The 17,841-nt window shown below is 39.1% G+C and overlaps 1 protein-coding gene across 1 annotated transcript in view; it reads left to right on the top strand.

The window, feature by feature from the left end:
- The first annotated feature begins 10,890 nt into the window (after nucleotides 1-10,890).
- zc3h18 (zinc finger CCCH-type containing 18) overlaps nucleotides 10,891-17,841 on the top strand; it is a 63,890-nt gene continuing 56,939 nt past the window's right edge. Inside the window, exons 1-2 of the mRNA XM_061722303.1 lie at nucleotides 10,891-11,062; nucleotides 14,195-15,144. Coding sequence (XP_061578287.1) covers nucleotides 14,206-15,144 — 939 coding nt within the window. The 5' untranslated portion in view covers nucleotides 10,891-11,062; nucleotides 14,195-14,205. The remainder of the gene's footprint in view (nucleotides 11,063-14,194; nucleotides 15,145-17,841) is intronic.

Below are 17,841 nucleotides of genomic sequence, written 5' to 3'. Positions count from 1 at the left end.
TACTAACACTAACTAGAGGTTTACTAACACTAACTAGAGGTTTACTAACACTAACTAGAGGCTTTACTAACACTAACTAGAGGTTTACTAACACTAACTAGAGGTTTACTAACACTAACTAACTAGAGGTTATCTAACACTAACTAGAGGTTAACTAACACTAACTAACTAGAGGTTTACTAACACTAACTAGAGGTTTACTAAACACTAACTAGAGGTTTACTAAACACTAACTAGAGGTTTACTAACACTAACTAGAGGTTTACTAAACACTAACTAGAGGTTTACTAACACTAACTAACTAGAGGTTATCTAACACTAACTAGAGGTTTACTAACACTAACTAGAGGTTAACTAACACTAACTAGAGGTTTACTAAACACTAACTAGAGGTTAACTAACACTAACTAGAGGTTTACTAACACTAACTAACTAGAGGTTATCTAACACTAACTAGAGGTTTACTAACACTAACTAGAGGTTTACTAACACTAACTAGAGGTTTACTAAACACTAACTAGAGGTTTACTAAACACTAACTAGAGGTTTACTAACACTAACTAGAGGTTTACTAAACACTAACTAGAGGTTTACTAACACTAACTAGAGGTTTACTAAACACTAACTAGAGGTTTACTAACACTAACTAGAGGTTTACTAAACACTAACTAGAGGCTTTACTAACACTAACTAGAGGTTTACTAACACTAACTAGAGGTTTACTAACACTAACTAACTAGAGGTTATCTAACACTAACTAGAGGTTAACTAACACTAACTAACTAGAGGTTTACTAACACTAACTAGAGGTTTACTAAACACTAACTAGAGGTTTACTAAACACTAACTAGAGGTTTACTAACACTAACTAGAGGTTTACTAAACACTAACTAGAGGTTTACTAACACTAACTAACTAGAGGTTATCTAACACTAACTAGAGGTTTACTAACACTAACTAGAGGTTAACTAACACTAACTAGAGGTTTACTAAACACTAACTAGAGGTTAACTAACACTAACTAGAGGTTTACTAACACTAACTAACTAGAGGTTATCTAACACTAACTAGAGGTTTACTAACACTAACTAGAGGTTTACTAACACTAACTAGAGGTTTACTAAACACTAACTAGAGGTTTACTAAACACTAACTAGAGGTTTACTAACACTAACTAGAGGTTTACTAAACACTAACTAGAGGTTTACTAACACTAACTAGAGGTTTACTAAACACTAACTAGAGGTTTACTAACACTAACTAGAGGTTTACTAACACTAACTAGAGGTTTACTGAACTGAAGAAATATACATTGGAAATGAAACCGAATATTGATTACATTATTTATCTCATTCAATTGAACCAAATGGATTGAGATACTTAAAGGTGACCTATTATGGATCTAATACCTATTTTAAACAGGCAATGTCTTAAAAACAAGCTTTTGATTGTTTTTGCTAAATAAATTAGAAATTCAGCCTCTGAACCATGTCTTTATCTTCCCAGTCTCTAACCTCATTATCTATGCAGGATTCTGAGTGGGCGGGGCTATGATAATGAGGCTCTGTGCTGATTGGCTGCCTGAATGACGCGATACACCACTATAAAAAAATGGAGGAAGCTCCGGCCGGCAGAGTTAGTTGTGGGCGTGGTTTCACGCATCGGAGGCCAACCGATGGAAATCACATTTTTCGTTACGTAACGCCGGGAGCAGAATCTTATTGGCTCGTAGATCCACATCACACTGGACGGCTCATCCGGGCGGCTGTATAGACACTGCAGAATTTGGTTGCTTTCCTCTTTCTCTGAGTTGGCAGGCTGAGGGGAGACCACTTTATATATGTTAAAGCAAGAGAAAACCTGTTTTTCATAATAGGTCCCCTTTAAAGCAGGAATTGAACAGTTGAATTGTGTTGAATAATACTGTACTGGGGCCTCATTTATAAAGCTTGCTTGCGCACAAAACAGGGCTTGAAAGATGTGCACGCCACCTTCTATGCACAGGTTGGGATTTAAACAAAAAAAACTAACTGAAAAATGTGCGTATCTTTACGCAAACCCTGACCCTAGCACACCTTCAGGGACACCGACCCTCGAGGACCAGCGCGCATAAAGCCTGAGTTATGGTTCTGCGTCAAAACGACGCTGTGCACACGCCGTCACAGTGACACCGTTGTGAACCCTTCGGACTTCTCCGTCACTCCATTTCGCCGCGGTGCAGTACCTCCCGTGACCGCTAATTCGCGATCTTTTCCTGAATGGTTTATCCAACTTTTTCCGGTCACAGTGAATCAAAGAGACAACTATTGTGCAAAAAAACGAAACAAAAAAAAATTACACATACACGAAGAAAAGAGCGCTGAAAGTTCACGACTGCTTCAAACTGGAAACCGGCTACCAAGCAAACCAATCACAGCCCTCTCGTCTGCGTTTGGTCTGCGTCGCCTCGACGCGTAGTTACAATTTTTGGGAGGTGCACGTCAGTGACGGCATCAGTGACGGCGTGTGGTCTGCGTCGACGCGTACCCTACGGCGTAGGCATGGCATCGTTTTGACGCAGAACCATAACTCAGCCTTAAAGCCTAAATTATGGTGCCGCATTACACCAACGCAGAGCCTACGGCGTAGGCGTTGGTGTAACGCGGAACCATAAATCAGCCTCAAAGGTTTCACGCGCGCACGTAAAACTCATTATATATATACAAACAATCCGTGTCCCTTTAGGGCTCCGTACCTCTTGGCCTCCACCTTCAAATCACACCACTTCTTTTTTTTCTGCACCATCTGTCCGTGGCACTCACGGCGTTTAGCGCAGCAACGGCCTCATCCACAACATCTCGATCTCAGTCTCCGTGAAATTTAGTGGCACGGTGGCTTCCAACCTGATCTCACAAAAATCCGTGAAATGCCCACGACCTCTCACGACTTATTTCAGTGGTACACGGAAAATGGTATAATTCCGTGTGAGCACCACGGATATTGTACTATGCGAAGTCAATTGAGATCCGTTGTCGTGATATACTGTATACACGGATTATTACATTATTATTATGTATATATTATTATTTATTATAGTGGCTAAGTTATGAGTTTTTGACGTGCAAGTTACTGTTTGTTACTGTCAGTTTGTAAAAGCATGTTTTTAACGCTGTTTTAACAGTGTTTTAATTGTGTTTTGATGATTTTTAACAGTATTTTGACAGCGAGTATTTAACCGTGTTTTTTAGTATTTAATGTTTTTTGAGTATTTAACCATGTTGTTTGCTGTTGCCATGACGACGGAGGTGGCATAAGTGATGTGAAATTATTATTTTTAGCAAAAACCATAAGCGTTTCCTACTTCTAACCAATCAAAGTGGTGTATTAACCTAACCAGCCCTTAACCAGAGCGTCATCCAGCCACAAAATATCATTTTTATTTGCTTTTGAACCAGGAAGTGGAGACAGGCGATATTTAAATTCATTGTTCATAAATCCATTCTCCCATTCCGTCAAACACAGGGAATTCCCTGGGAATCCCCTCTACGTCATAGAGTGACGAGCGGAGATCCTGATCACGTGACGAGGCCCCGATCGCGGATGTTTTTTTTTGTTTTTTTTTATTTATAAACTTTATTTAAGATTTCAGTTTATGCATCGCAGATGTGTGGTCATTGATTACTGTTGCTATGGACGTGGAAGTAAACCGTTAAATATATTGTGCTTTTGAACGGTAAATATTAAAATAAACCATACACGGGTATAGGGCTTGGTCGTCTTGACGTCATCACCTGGCGGAGCCGCCCTGTTGGATGCTACCTTAGCTGCTATTCGGACCACTGCGCACTGTGTACGGACGTGCTCCCTCTTCATTTCGTCTTAGCCTACCGGTACTTGTAATCGTTACTTTCTGTTATTCTGTAACCATGGTAACCCGTTGCTATGTTGTAGCTGCAGCAGCTCCATACATAACAAACGTGGGGAAAAGATCGCTAATGGTTTAACTTTTCACCGGTTTCCTGCTCGGAGGCAGAACCACGGAGACCGAGTATCTGATATAACAGAGTAAAAGAGTGAAAGAGTCGTCGGCTCGCTTGGATCTCGGCTGTAAGACGACCAAACATAAACTTCTACACATGATCACAAACAAACACTCACACAGACCGGGTCGGATCATTCATACGGGTTTTATTCCCCACTTCTCCAGCTAAACGCAGTTGCTGGCCAGCTCTCTGCGGTGCAATTAACCCCAATCTTCAGATAAAACTAGTTTGTTGAGGAAAAAATATTAACTCTTATTTGTAGCTGCAGAGAAAAAAAATAATCTCACGAGGAAAACAAAAATATTGTTCACGTCTCGGAGCCTCTTCAGCATAATATAGCAGTCAAAAAAAAAAAAGTAAGAGTAATACAAAACATGTACTGTATGTTGTACTATTATACTAATTTATTGAAACACATGGCGAGTCAAACATTTACCAAAGCAGCTGCCAAACACTCCTAAACAAGGTAGCTGAAGACGTGGGTTGTGCAGAACTGCAGCAGTAAATCCTTTCTAAAAAGTGGAGCTCCAATCTTTAGTAGGGACTTCATATGGATCCAAACCGTTAATAATCATTATTTTCTCCATATACTGCTCCCTGGGTTCCTTGTTTAAGGTATCCCGGTAAATTCCAGTTCCTTTCCAGCAGTTTAACATCTTTTATTTGCGTTCCGTCTGTTCACTTGGTGCTACCAAACTGCTACTACACTGCTGTTTGTTTACACTCACGAGGCTGCCAACATGGCCGCTGCGTCCCAGAATGCACCTTGGTGACCAAGCCCTATAAAGAAACAAGTTTGATTGTTCGTTTGAATTTATGAGTCATGAGCTGTCGTTAGGCCATTATGTGAAAGTTTTTATACATGTCATTTCATTCTGTAACACATAAAAGCTCCCATATATACTGTACCAGCTCAGAACATTTTTTTAAAGGCCTGCAAAAGTAAGCATTATAAATACAGGTTGTACTGCGGCAAAAAATTGTATTTTAAAAAACTGGAAATCAGAAAAAACCCCAGCACCCAAACAGTGGATCAATTAACTTGCATCATAAAGCCACTACTGGAGTTGAGGGGGGATGAGGAGGGATGGCATCCCCCCTGAAATAAAAACAGTCAAAATCATCCCCCCCTGTAAAACTGCCATCCCCCCTTTCCATCCCTTATGTCATTTCATCAATGAATGTGGTTTTACTGCTATTTCAACATTTAGAGTCATCACCAGAAAAATAACACCAGAAAAATAACTTATTTGACAATTTTCTCCAGTTTCAAGTAGATTTTCACTTGAAATAAGTAGAAAATCTGCCAGTGGAACAAGATGTATCTTCTTATTACAAGCAAAAAACTCTTGTTCCACTGGCAGATTTTTCTACTTATTTCAAGTGAAAATCTACTTGAAACAGGTGAAAATTGTTGTTTTTTCCAGTGATGAGTCTTGTTTTAAGTGTAATGAGATTTTTTTTACTAAAATGAGACATTTTAACTAGAAATAAGACAAATATTCTTGTTAAGATTGTGAGTTTTTGCAGTGATCCATTTTACTTATCCTGTGAAGGACAGAGTCATATTGATAAGTTCAGAAAAGTGTTTTTTATTGTTGTGTTTTGATGTATTTGATGTAAGCCCAGTGGATATTTAAAGCTTACAGAAGGCTGCATTTAACTGCTGCTATGTCATTCCTGCAGTATTTCTGCAGGTGTTTTGGTCACTGCTATTATTTGTAATATATTATATTATTTGTAATCAGCACAAATTATCTGTCCCCATATGATAAAGTCCACCATCCCCCCTGATTATTTTTTACAACTCAAGTACTGCATATAGCACTTGAGAAAAAATACTGTATTCTGTTAGAAAGAAACTTTGACCTTAATTGGAGAGCCTTTTTGGATTTGTATATCCCATATATTTCCCATATCACTTACTGCTTAACAACCTGGTCGCAGGCTAGCACCACTACTCTAAAACCATTACAGTCTTTGTATGAACGAACACTCAAAATCCTTGATAAGAAATCAGTTCATTTTTTCATCATTGTCCAATACTAAAAAAATATAACTTGTTGAGTTGGGAAAATATGATTAAATATGTAGATGTTTGTCTTATGCACAAGATTATATACGGCCTGACATCTACTCCACTCAGACACTTTGTCAACATTAGAACAACTGCTGATCGGAGGTGTAGCAAGAGGGGATTGTATTATTCCACTCAGAAAAAGTGCTTTCAGTCAGTCTGCATTCTCTGTTAAAGCTGCACTAGAATGGAACTCCATCCCTGCAACTATCAGAGAACTGGACACATACAGTTTATTTAGAGCTCATTTAAAGAAATGGTTGATTAATACTCAGCTCTGTCAGCACTAAAACTTAATTGCACCTTTCTGTACTTCTGTACTTTTCTGTACTTTCTGTACCTTTCTGTACTTTTTCTGTATTCTTACATCTGTCCAGGGACTACAGATGAAAAATAGCCTCTTGGCTAACTCTGGCACATTTACAGCAATGTTTTATTGATGTGCATTGTCCCTGTCAAATAAACCAATAAATAAATAAATTTGAATTTATGAGTCATGAGCTGTCATTAGGCCATTATGTGAAAGTTTTTATACATGTCATTTCATTCTGTAACGCATATACATACAAGCTCCCATATACAGGACTGTCTCAGAAAATTAGAAGTTCTTTATTTTCTGTAATGCAATTAAAAAAAACAAAAATGCCATACATTCTGGATTCATTACAAATTAACTGAAATATTGCAAGCCTTTTATTATTTTAATATTGCTGATTATGGCTTACAGTTTAAGGTTAAGATTCCCAGAATATTCTAATTTTTTGAGATAGGATATTTGAGTTTTCTTAAGCTGTAAGCCATGATCAGCAATATTAAAATAATAAAAGGCTTGCAATATTTCAGTTGATTTGTAATGAATCCAGAATGGATGACATTTTTGTTTTTGTAATTGCATTACAGAAAATCACAATATTCTAATTTTCTGAGACAGTCCTGTATACTGTACCAGCTCAGTACATGTTTTTAAAGGCCTGGAAAAGTAAGCATTATAAATCCAGGTCGTACTGCGGCAAAAAAATTGTATTTAAAAAAACTGGAAATCAGAAAAAACCCCAGCACCCAAACAGTGGATCAATGAACTTGCATCATATAGCACTCCAGAAAAAATACTGTATTTTAGGATGTGGGATCAATAAAGTTCTTATTTTTGCCATCTGAGAAAATTTAATATATTATATTTGGTGCCTAACTGTTTCCCAAGTATATTAGTGCGTGTGTGAATGAATAAATGAAACGTAAAACGTACATTTCTTTGTAGAAAGGCGCTTTATGAAAATAAGTCAATTTATTTGTATTAGTTTGGAGCGCAGTCTTGCCACATCACATGGCGGCGACGTCAGTAGGCGATGCAATGTGCTGATTGGCTCTCCAGAAACGCTTTGAAACCCGTGCCAAAGAGCTCTGATTGGCTCTTAGTTTTGGTTATATAATACCGTGATTCCCAACCCCCGGTCCCCGGACCGGTACCGGTCCGTAGAGCTGTTACTACCGGGCCGTGGAATGGCTTGTGTTCCGATCATAATTAGGGCTGCAACGACGTTGTCGACAAAAAGCGATAATCAAAATTGTCGGCAATTGTCACCAGACGTTTTTTTCCCAATGGAGTGAGGCATCTCACTTCACTTCACCTCATACAATCTCTGCCCAGAGCCGCGTCTCAGCGCTGCTTTTTTTCTTTTTTTTTTCTTTTTTGCGTCTCCCCGCAAGACGACTGCGCTCACTGATCAATACTGCAGATGCTGATCAATGATATGAGCAGGGGTCCGTTTCACAAAGCAGGTTTAGTGAAAACTCTGAGTCTGTTAACCCTGAAATGAGGGAAACTCTGAGTTTTCCGTTTCACAAAGGGAGGTAACTCAAACCAGAGAAAGAGAGGTATCTCTAGCCTGTTTCACAAAGAGAGGTAACTTAAGCTCTCGGTCAGTTACCGTAGTAACAGACGCTCTGAACCTAACCTGGTCAGTTACCGTAGTAACAGACTCTCTCAAACTAACCTGGTCGGGACCAGGTTTATATCGTGAAACCTGGAGTTTTTCTGCGTCTCCGCCTCTTTCAGAGACACACGCACATTTGATTTCCTCATTCATTCAGTCAGCAGGCGAGTTTTGGCGAAGTTCTGCCGTCTGTCATTAAAAGCAGAGTCATATAGTACTGGAGTTGAGGGGGGATGAGGGGGGATGAGGGGGGATGGCATCCCCCCTGAAATAAAAACGGTCCAAATCATCCCCCCTATAAAACTGCCATCCCCCCTTTCCATCCCTTATGTCATTTCATCAATGAATGTGGTTTTACTGCTATTTCAACATTTAGAGTCATCACCAGAAAAATAACTTATTTGACAATTTTCATCTGTTTCAAGTAAATTTTCACTTGAAATAAGTAGAAAAATCTGCCAGTGGGACAAGATTTATCTTCTCATTACAAGCAAAAAAATCTTGTTCCACTGGTAGATTTTTCTACTTATTTCAAGTGAAAATCTACTTGAAACAGTTGAAAATTGTTGTTTTTTCCAGTGATGAGTCTTGTTTTAAGTGTAATGAGATGTTTTTTACTAAAATGATTTTAACTAAAAATAGGACAAATATTCTAGATTTTGAGTTTTTGCAGTGATCCATTTTACTTATCCTGTGAAGGACAGAATCATATTGATAAGTTCAGAAAAGTGTTTTTTATTGTTGTGTTTTGATGTATTTGATGTAAGCCCAGTGGATATTTAAAGCTTACAGAAGGCTGCATTTAACTGCTGCTATGTCATTCCTGCAGTATTTCTGCAGGTGTTTTGGTCACTGCTATTATTTGTAATATATTATATTACTTGTAATCAGCACAAATTATCTGTCCCCATATGATAAAATCCACCATCCCCCCTGAATTGTTTTTACAACTCGAGTACTGCATATATATATTAGAAGTCCATTGTCACGAACATGGCATGTCCTTTTGATGAAGACACAATTGATGAAGGTGCAGAATTAATGCGCAGAGAATTAAATATTCGTCGGGAGATGGTTATACGCGTAATACATGTATATTACATAGTCTCATTACAAGCAAAACAATATATGTTAATCCTTTATTTGTTATAATTTTGATGATTGAATTGTTTAATGAATTTTTTGAGATTTTTTATTTGGGGTTTTCATAAACTGTGAGCCATAGGCTAATCATCAAAATTATAACAAATAAAGGCTTGAAATATCTCACTTTGCATGTAGTGGGAAATAATATTTGTTTCACCTTAAGTTGAATTTACTACGAATGAAGTTTTGCAATATATTCAAATTTTCCGACCTCCACCTGTATATTATTACATGAATAAATAAGAGCATAATACAGGGGTCTCCAACTCCGGTCCTGGAGAGACCTATCCAGCATGTTTTAGGTGTCTCCCTGCATGAATGACAGCAGCAAAGTTGAATAAAATATCTATTTTTCATTGAAGTACCCATCTTTCTCGTGTTTATTATCATTTGCCACATAATAAAAGCAACCTCATACTAAATTTAAGAAAACAATTTTTGCATTTTTTTGTCATATCATTTCTTCAAAAACTTGTATAAATCGAAATGTGTTTCTTTGAGTGGCAGCCCTGTCATGGCTTGGCGGACAATAAGTTCTGGTACCCGACCGGACTGAACAGCGCAATGCACGGGTGCTGTATGCAGGTTAGGTTCAGTCAGCTGCAGAGATGAGCGGACCTCAGCAAACCTCCATGAGCCGTTTCTTTACTGGTTGTTCGAGTAAAAGAAATGGTGATGAACAAGTGGAAAATCCTACCAAAAAGAAAAGCAAAAGCTTTAATCGTAAGTACGACATTATGTATATAAAATACGGATTTGTTGCAACGGGCGATTTGGAGGCGCCAAACACACTATGTATTTTATGTGGAGAAACGCTCGCCAACGAAGCAATGAAGCCATCCAAGCTCCAAAGACACTTAAATACAAAACATCCTTCTCTCAAAGACAAACCAGTGGATTTTTTCGAAAGGAAAAAACGTGAGTTAGATTTGCAGAAGCAAGTTTTAAAGGCCACAACATCAGCTAACGTCGCTGATGATAGCCTGCACTTTAAAATGCATTGTTTTTTTCTAAAATGTTTATTAAAATTGACATAAATTGTCAACCGGTCCCTGAGCTTTTTGTTTATAATTCTGCTGGTCCTTGGCACAAAAAAGGTTGGGAACCCCTGATATAATACATCCATGGTTTTGGCACGTCAAAACAGTGCCATAACTCGTAGTTGTAAAAAAAGTTTGTAGCTTTTGGAAAAAAGTTTGTAGCTTTTGTAAAAAAAGTTTGTAGCTTTTGTAAAAAAAGTTTGTAGCTTTGTATATCCAATGTTGCACACAGAAGAATTAATTCCACAGCTACAAAAATGTTCTACACATGCACAAAATATTTCTACAAGTACAAATATGTTTTCCACATGCACAAAATATTTCTAAAAGTACAAATATGTTTTGCACATGCACAAAATATTTCTACAAGTACCAATTTTTTTTGCACATGCACAAAATATTTGTACCAATTTTTTTTGCAGATGCACAAAATATTCCTACAAGTACAAAACATTTCTACAAGTACAAAGTTTATTTACAGATACAAAATATTTATGGCTTTAATTTGAGCCCATAAACTACCACCATGCCAAATATCAAAAACTTGTCACCAAGTGCACAATCTTTATGATTTTTGACATATTCCCTCCCAGCTAATATGTCTCTGGCCCCGCCCCCTCCCGCTCTTCCCCCTCCCCCCTCCCCTTCGCTCTGTCGCCTGCTGATGACGTCAAGGTGATGGCCGCTCGCGCTGCTCCGTGCGGGGTGTTTGATTTTTTCCTCCGCCACAGTGGTTAAATCAAACCATCAGTATTTACTGTAGTTTTCTTTGGAAGCCGCTATAAGAGGGAGGGGGCCCGTTGCTACCGCCAGCCGACACCGCGCTAGAAGAAGCAGCTCCGGGTCGGTGAATGAGGATGTGTGCTTGTTAGCCTTAGCTTAGCTCCAGGGAGGGAACATTGTTAACTGCTCCGGGTTTTTATTGATCAGCAGAGCAGCCACAGCGGGCCGAGGCCGGTGCTGTATGTCCGGGGGACGGGGTTGAGGGTCGCGGGGGAGCGTTTGTGGTCCGTGTGGGGGAATTTGAAGGGATTTAGCGGCGCCAGTAGCGGCCTGTGGTTCTGCAGCAACTCTTGCAGCCGGTGGAAGCAGCGCTGCAGAATCTGCAGCTGCTGGAACTGCAACGCTGATCTACCGGCTGCAAGAGTTGCTGCAACTCCTGCAGCGGGGATCAGGGTTCCTACGGGGGCTTGAAATCCCTGAAAAGTGCTTGAATTTCAATGTTGTGTTTTCAAGGCCTGAAAAGTGCTTGGATTTTAGTTTAAGTGCTTGAAATTATAGGCAAGGTGAATTTATTTATACAGCACAATTCAACACAAGGTAATTCAAAATGCTTTATATTGACATTAAAAGCGGCAAGACATAATTAGACAGTAAGTAACAAATAAGATTGAAAAAATTAAGAATAAGATGATAAGAAAAGAAGTAAAATATTAAAAAGCACAAGCTGTTAAAAATAAGGGCAGAAGGGTCCAGCAGGTAAGTTTAATTTAAGAGTACGCTTGAGTAAACGGTAATGTTTTTATCCTGATTTAAAGGATCTACAGTTGGAGCAGACCTCAGGTCTACAGGAAGTTTGTTCCACCTGTGAGGAGCAGAATAACTCTTATAACTCTTTTGTCTTTCACAAAATTGGGATCAGACTGTATAGTTTAGTTATTACAAGGAGAAATGAAGTGCTTGAAATTATAACCCTGTGTCTTTCACAAAATTGGGATCAGACTGTATAGTTTAGTTATTACAAGGAGAAATAAAATCCAGGGTTCCTACACCTTTTTCAAGGTCAAATTCAAGCACTTTTCAAGCACTTTCAAGGGTAATTTTTAAAATCTTCAAGCACCTTTATCGCTAGGGTAAAATATCTACTAGAGATGCACCGATCAGGATTTTGAGGGCTGATAACCGATGTCCAAAATCAGTATCTACCAATCACCGATCACAGCGTGAAATCCAGAAATTAGTCAATATTGTCGTCTCATGTACAACACTGACATTGTATTATTAGGTATCAAAATTAGGAGATGAGAAAGTATCATGAATTGTCTGTTTTATTGCAGGCTGAGGCAATATGCAATATTTTACCCTTTAGAGACTCTTAGAGACGACTTAGACGCATCTTCAAAGAGTAAGTGTAGATTACTAGCCTAAGCTTTCCTGTGGTTTGTTGTTGTAATTGTCATCTGATCGGCCCGCTTTGAACTATTATTTTCCGATCTCCGATCAAAACCGATAGGTGCATTATCGGGCCGATACCGATCGTTTGCCGATCGATCGGTGCATCTCTAATATCCACAGGAATATACTCGTAATCATTTTTTCCGCTTTTTATCACAATTATGTACATTGTATCGTACTGTAAACATCTTGTTATGTTTCATCTTACTGATTTGAAATCCTTGAAAGTGCTTGAATTTCAATGTTGTGTTTTCAAGCCCTGAAAAGTGCTTGGATTTGAGTTTAAGTGCTTGAAAGTGCTTGAAATTATAACTCTGTCTTTCACAAAATTGGGATCAGACTGTATAGTTTAGTTATTACAAGGAGAAATAAAATCAGTAAGTAGGAACCCTGCTGTAAGTGTTGCTGCAGGTCCTGCAGCGGGGATTAGGGTTCCTACGGGGGCTTGAAATCCTTTAAAAGTGATTGAATTTCAATGCTGTGTTTTCAAGGCCTGAAAAGTGCTTGAATTTTAGTTGAAGTGCTTGAAAATATAACTGTCTTTCACAGAATTGGGATCAGACTGTATAGTTTAGTTATTACAAGGAGAAATAAAATCCAGGGTTCCTACACCTTGAAAAGGGTGTAGGAACCCTGCACTCTCAAGCACTTTCAAGGGTCATTTTCAAAATCTTCAAGCACCTTTATCGCTGGGGTCAAATATCTACAGGAATATATATACTGATAATAATTTTTTCCGCTTTTTATCACAATTATGTACATTGTATCGTGCTGTAAACACCTAGTTATGTTTCATCTAACTGATTTGAAATCTTTGAAAGTGCTTGAATTTCAATGTTGTGTTTTCAAGGCCTGAAAAGTGCTTGGATTTTAGTTTTAGGTGCTTGAAATTATAACCTTGTGTCTTTCACAAAATTGTGATCAGACTGTATAGTTTAGTTATTACAAGGAGAAATAAAATCCAGGGTTCCTACACCTTTTTCAAGGTCAAATTCAAGCACTTTCAAGAGTCATTTTCAAAATCTTCAAGCACCTTTTATCGCTGGGGTAAAATATCTACAGGAATCTATATACTCATAATAATTTTTTCCACTTTTTATCACAATTATGTACATTGTATCATACTGTCAACATCTAGTTATGTTTCATCTTACTGATTTTCAGGTTCCTACGGGTGCTTGAAATCCTTGAAAAGTGCTTGAATTTCAATGTTGTGTTTTCAAGGCCTGAAAAGTGGATCACACTGTATAGTTTAGTTATTACAAGGAGAAATAAAATCAGTAAGTAGGAACCCTGCTGTAAGTGTTGCTGCTTCGCTACTGCTCACACACGTAGGCCAGCGGGGGAAACTCGCTGGCCTATGTGTGTGAGTGGTTCTGTCCGCGGAAGAGCAGGCAGATATGTGCAGATATATTGGCATTTAACAATGTAATGCACATTGTTAAATCTGGGGTTTTCAGGGTTTTTTAAGCACAGCCCATTTATCAGCATCACAGTTAAATTAAGAATGTCTTAACCACCCAACGACCTACAAGAGTATTGAATTACTCTGCAAGACACTAAACTTTCGGCAAAGCATGGCATAACAATGGAAAATTATTTATTAATCATTTTTTGGACTTTAAGTGAATTTGAATAATTTCCGTTTGATGATTTAGACAGGTTTATATTTTATAAACAACGTGTTTGATGACCCCCATGAAGACCACAGGCTAAAATATGTTGTCATATCTATACTATACGGTGCAAGTGTCGGTAGGTTCTTGACTTGAGTCTTTTTTTTCTTCCTTTTTCCGGCAGAATCCTCTCCTATGGATACTCCCGAAAGCCCTACCCAGTCTCCTCAGTCTCCTGAAGAAGAGGAGAAGGGTTTCTCCAACAGCGACTTGCTGCAGTCTCCCGGCGAAGATGCAGACGGGGTAATCTCCGACAGTGAGCTACTTCAAGAGGACGAACACGAAAGCTTGGGCGAAGAAGATGAAGAGCAAGAGTTGGCCGTGGAAAACCAAGGAAGAGATTCCGAATTGGGGGACGAGGTGGTCCCCGACTTTGTGTCCGATCCAGAGGATGAGGGAACCGTCGGAGACGCGGGAGGGATGGCACAAGAGGACGAGACCATCGTCCTGATGGAAGGAGATGAAGACGGCTCACAGGGGGAGCAGCTAGACGAGGAGGAGGACAGAGTTATCGACACTCCACAGTCTCCAGACTCAGAGCCGGAGCAGAGCAGGAGCCACGCCGAGCGCGATGGAGAAGACGGAGAGGAAGAATACGACTATAGGAATGACATTTCAGCAGAGCGCGAGCCCGCTGAGGTAGACGAGGATGAAGAGGAGGAGGAGGAAGATAAAAGCCGAGCCGAGGAGGAAGAACGGAGGAGAGCTGAAGAGAGGAGGAGAGCCGCGGTGGCGAGGGAGATGAAGGACGACTCGGCCTCGGTTTCTCGCGAGCTGGACGAGCACGAGCTGGATTACGACGAGGAGGTCCCGGAAGAGCGCAGCATCCCCGCACACGAGGACGAGGAGGATGAAGAAGAAGCAAAGGGAGAGGGAGAAGAGGAGGAGGAGGAGCAGAGGGAAGAGAAGAGCAGCAAGAAAAGGGAGAAGAAGCCCATTCTCCCACCGTCTCCACCAGGAGGGGAGAGCAGGAGGAACGACGACTCCAGGGGGCCAGAGAGAATACGCAGAGATTCCTTCAGAGACAAGAAGAAGGAGGAAGACGATGGAGAGATCGATGAAGGAGAGATTGATGTAAGCTATTGTTCTTTGGTTTTAAAAAAAAAAATTGTGAGTTGATTAGTTGGTAAATGGTCTAAAATGGGAATTTTGAAAGTGGCTCTTTTGTCAGGAATATGGGATGGCAACTAGGGCTGGGACGATACGAGTAACTCACGACTCAATACTGTGGTCATATTTGGCTCACGATAACGATAATATCACGATACACCATATCTACGATATTCAATATATTGTAAGAAATTTCATCAACGATATATCACGATATATGTGACTGAAAAAGAAAAAATACCCATAAAAAGGAAAACGTCTGTAGCTATGCATTTATTCAATGCCAGAACTTCATACAATGTACAAAGAAAGTACATTTGTATATTTCCTCACTGCCTTCTAGGCTTGTAAATGTAAACTCTGTACAGCTGGACAAACTAAAGTGCATGAACATTGATAACATGTTTTCTATAAACCAGGACAGTGCACTGCTTTGTTTCTAATACTGATAGTCAGTAAGCAACTTAATTTTGCATAGTAAATGTAAACACTGAACAGCTGGACAAATTAAAGTGCATGAACAATAGTGCGGTGACAACCGCGTAAATCCATTGTGTGTGTTGCAATAAAATATCTATATTTGCCGTCCGTTTATCGATTTATTGCAACAGAGAGCGCAACAATATCGTTTTTTTTTTTTTTTTTTTTTTTTTTTTTTTTTTTTTTCCCCAACCACTAATGGCAACTTTTTTTTTACTATTGTAGAAAATATAAGTGTTATGCTAAGTGAAATTATGAATGAATGCTTTATTTCCTAATAATAATTAATAAAAGTATAATAGCAATAAAAAGTTGTTTGAAAAGGAGTATGAAGCAAAGCTTATTGAACCCTCTTCCTATTACACAAGTACTAAAGGTTGCCTTAGCCATGCTCTCATTGTTGAGCCCGGGCAGTCTGAGGCTTTAACTGTTGGACAGACACACCAAATCCTGTTCCCCCTGTTGGGTTTATAGCCCCACTTAAATCCTCCTCCCCATATTGTTGCCTCGTGGTTAAAACTTTACAGTGTCTATTTGGTGGGATGTCCGTAGTGTGTGGTTTACAAATCAAAGACGACTGTGCAGCTGCATCACCATCAGTTTTATACACATTCATTGATTTGAGTGTACTTTAAATTAGGGCTGAACGATTTTTGAAAATAATCTAATTGCGATTGTTTTCCTCAATATTGCGATTGCGATTTAATATGCGATATTTTTTCAAGGTCCTGTTCTCATGTATTTTACAACTACATAAGCAATAAATCAGTCTGTTTTATAATAAACAATGTCAGATTTATTTAAAGCACAGATTACAACAATAAAGAAAACAAATCTGTAGTTTACCTCTTTAACACGTCTACACACGTCTGTACACACGAGTGTTATGGGTCGTTCTCTCTGAACCCAATCACACGACACCAAACTAGGTTAAACTTTAGCCAAAACGAGGGGTAGTTTAATAGAAAAACACAGAAAAACTCCCACAGGGAACAAAAAAACCTTCCTCACAGGGAACTCTTCTTCACAAATAACTCAAAAATCACAGGGAGAAAAAAACCCACCAGCAAACTAACAAACAAACCAACAAAGCTCAGAGTTAACAAAACCAACCAGCAATGAACAACTCGCAGCCCCGCTGTTTAACCTCCTGATGAGCTGACGGGCTGCAGGTGTAGTTTAAGGCTAAGTTATGGTTCCGCGTTAAATCGACGCAGAGCCTATGCCGTAGGGTACGCGCACCGCATGGCGCGCGTCGCCGCGCAACCTACGCCATAGCCTACGGCGTAGGTTACGCGCTGATTTAACGTGGAACCATAAATCAGGCTTCACAGCGCGACTCCACTGTCCGCAGCTCCTCGCCACGCCGACTCTGCGCTCATATATTTAATACATTTATAAAGCCCATATATTTATAAAGCCCCGCCTGGCCGAGCCCTAACATGGTAGATTTAGGTTACACGTGTTGACTTTTTTTCCCTGCCGGCAACGTGACCAGATCACGTGGCTGGTCAAATTGCAGCCTTTGAGGTTAGAAAATCTCATTTTATCACATCGCGATATTATCGCAAATGCAATTAATCGTTCAGCCCTACTTTAAATAACATTCAACTGAATTTACTAATAGAATAACCTTTCTATTCTAGGATCCCGATATGTTTGTTAAAGCGATATTACTGCTCAAAACTGACCATGATAAACTGTATTTTTAGTTCAGTGAATCGGATTGGGCGAATCATAATCAAGATTATTTTGGGCAACACTGATATCTGAATTTATTTAAAAGGGTTATTCACTGAATTAAAAAAAAAACTCTGTTGCACTTAACAATTTTGGCAAAAAATATTAAAATGCCGGCCGGAATTTTAAATTTCAGACCAAGTAAAAATGATTCAGGCCAACAGAGTAAAAGTCAGCAAACACCAGTTGACTTTGATTATTACTTGGGAACCACTCACTCATTGACAATTGCACAGACTTTACATTTCATTCAGAATACAGAATATGCGGCAAAGTAATAGTTTTTTTTCCTATTACATCATTTTTGTGATTTTTGGGAATTAAAATTAGATTAATTGCACAGACCCAGATAGTTAAAACCCTTTGGCTGATCTTGGTAACAGGTTCATGTGGCGATCCAATCGGCTGAATCAGATGTGTTGAACCAGGAAACAGAGTAGA

The sequence above is a fragment of the Cololabis saira genome, chromosome 5, assembly GCF_033807715.1.
Source record: "Cololabis saira isolate AMF1-May2022 chromosome 5, fColSai1.1, whole genome shotgun sequence".
Lineage (NCBI taxonomy): Eukaryota > Metazoa > Chordata > Actinopteri > Beloniformes > Belonidae > Cololabis > Cololabis saira.
This window is presented reverse-complemented; position numbering and strand designations above follow the sequence as displayed.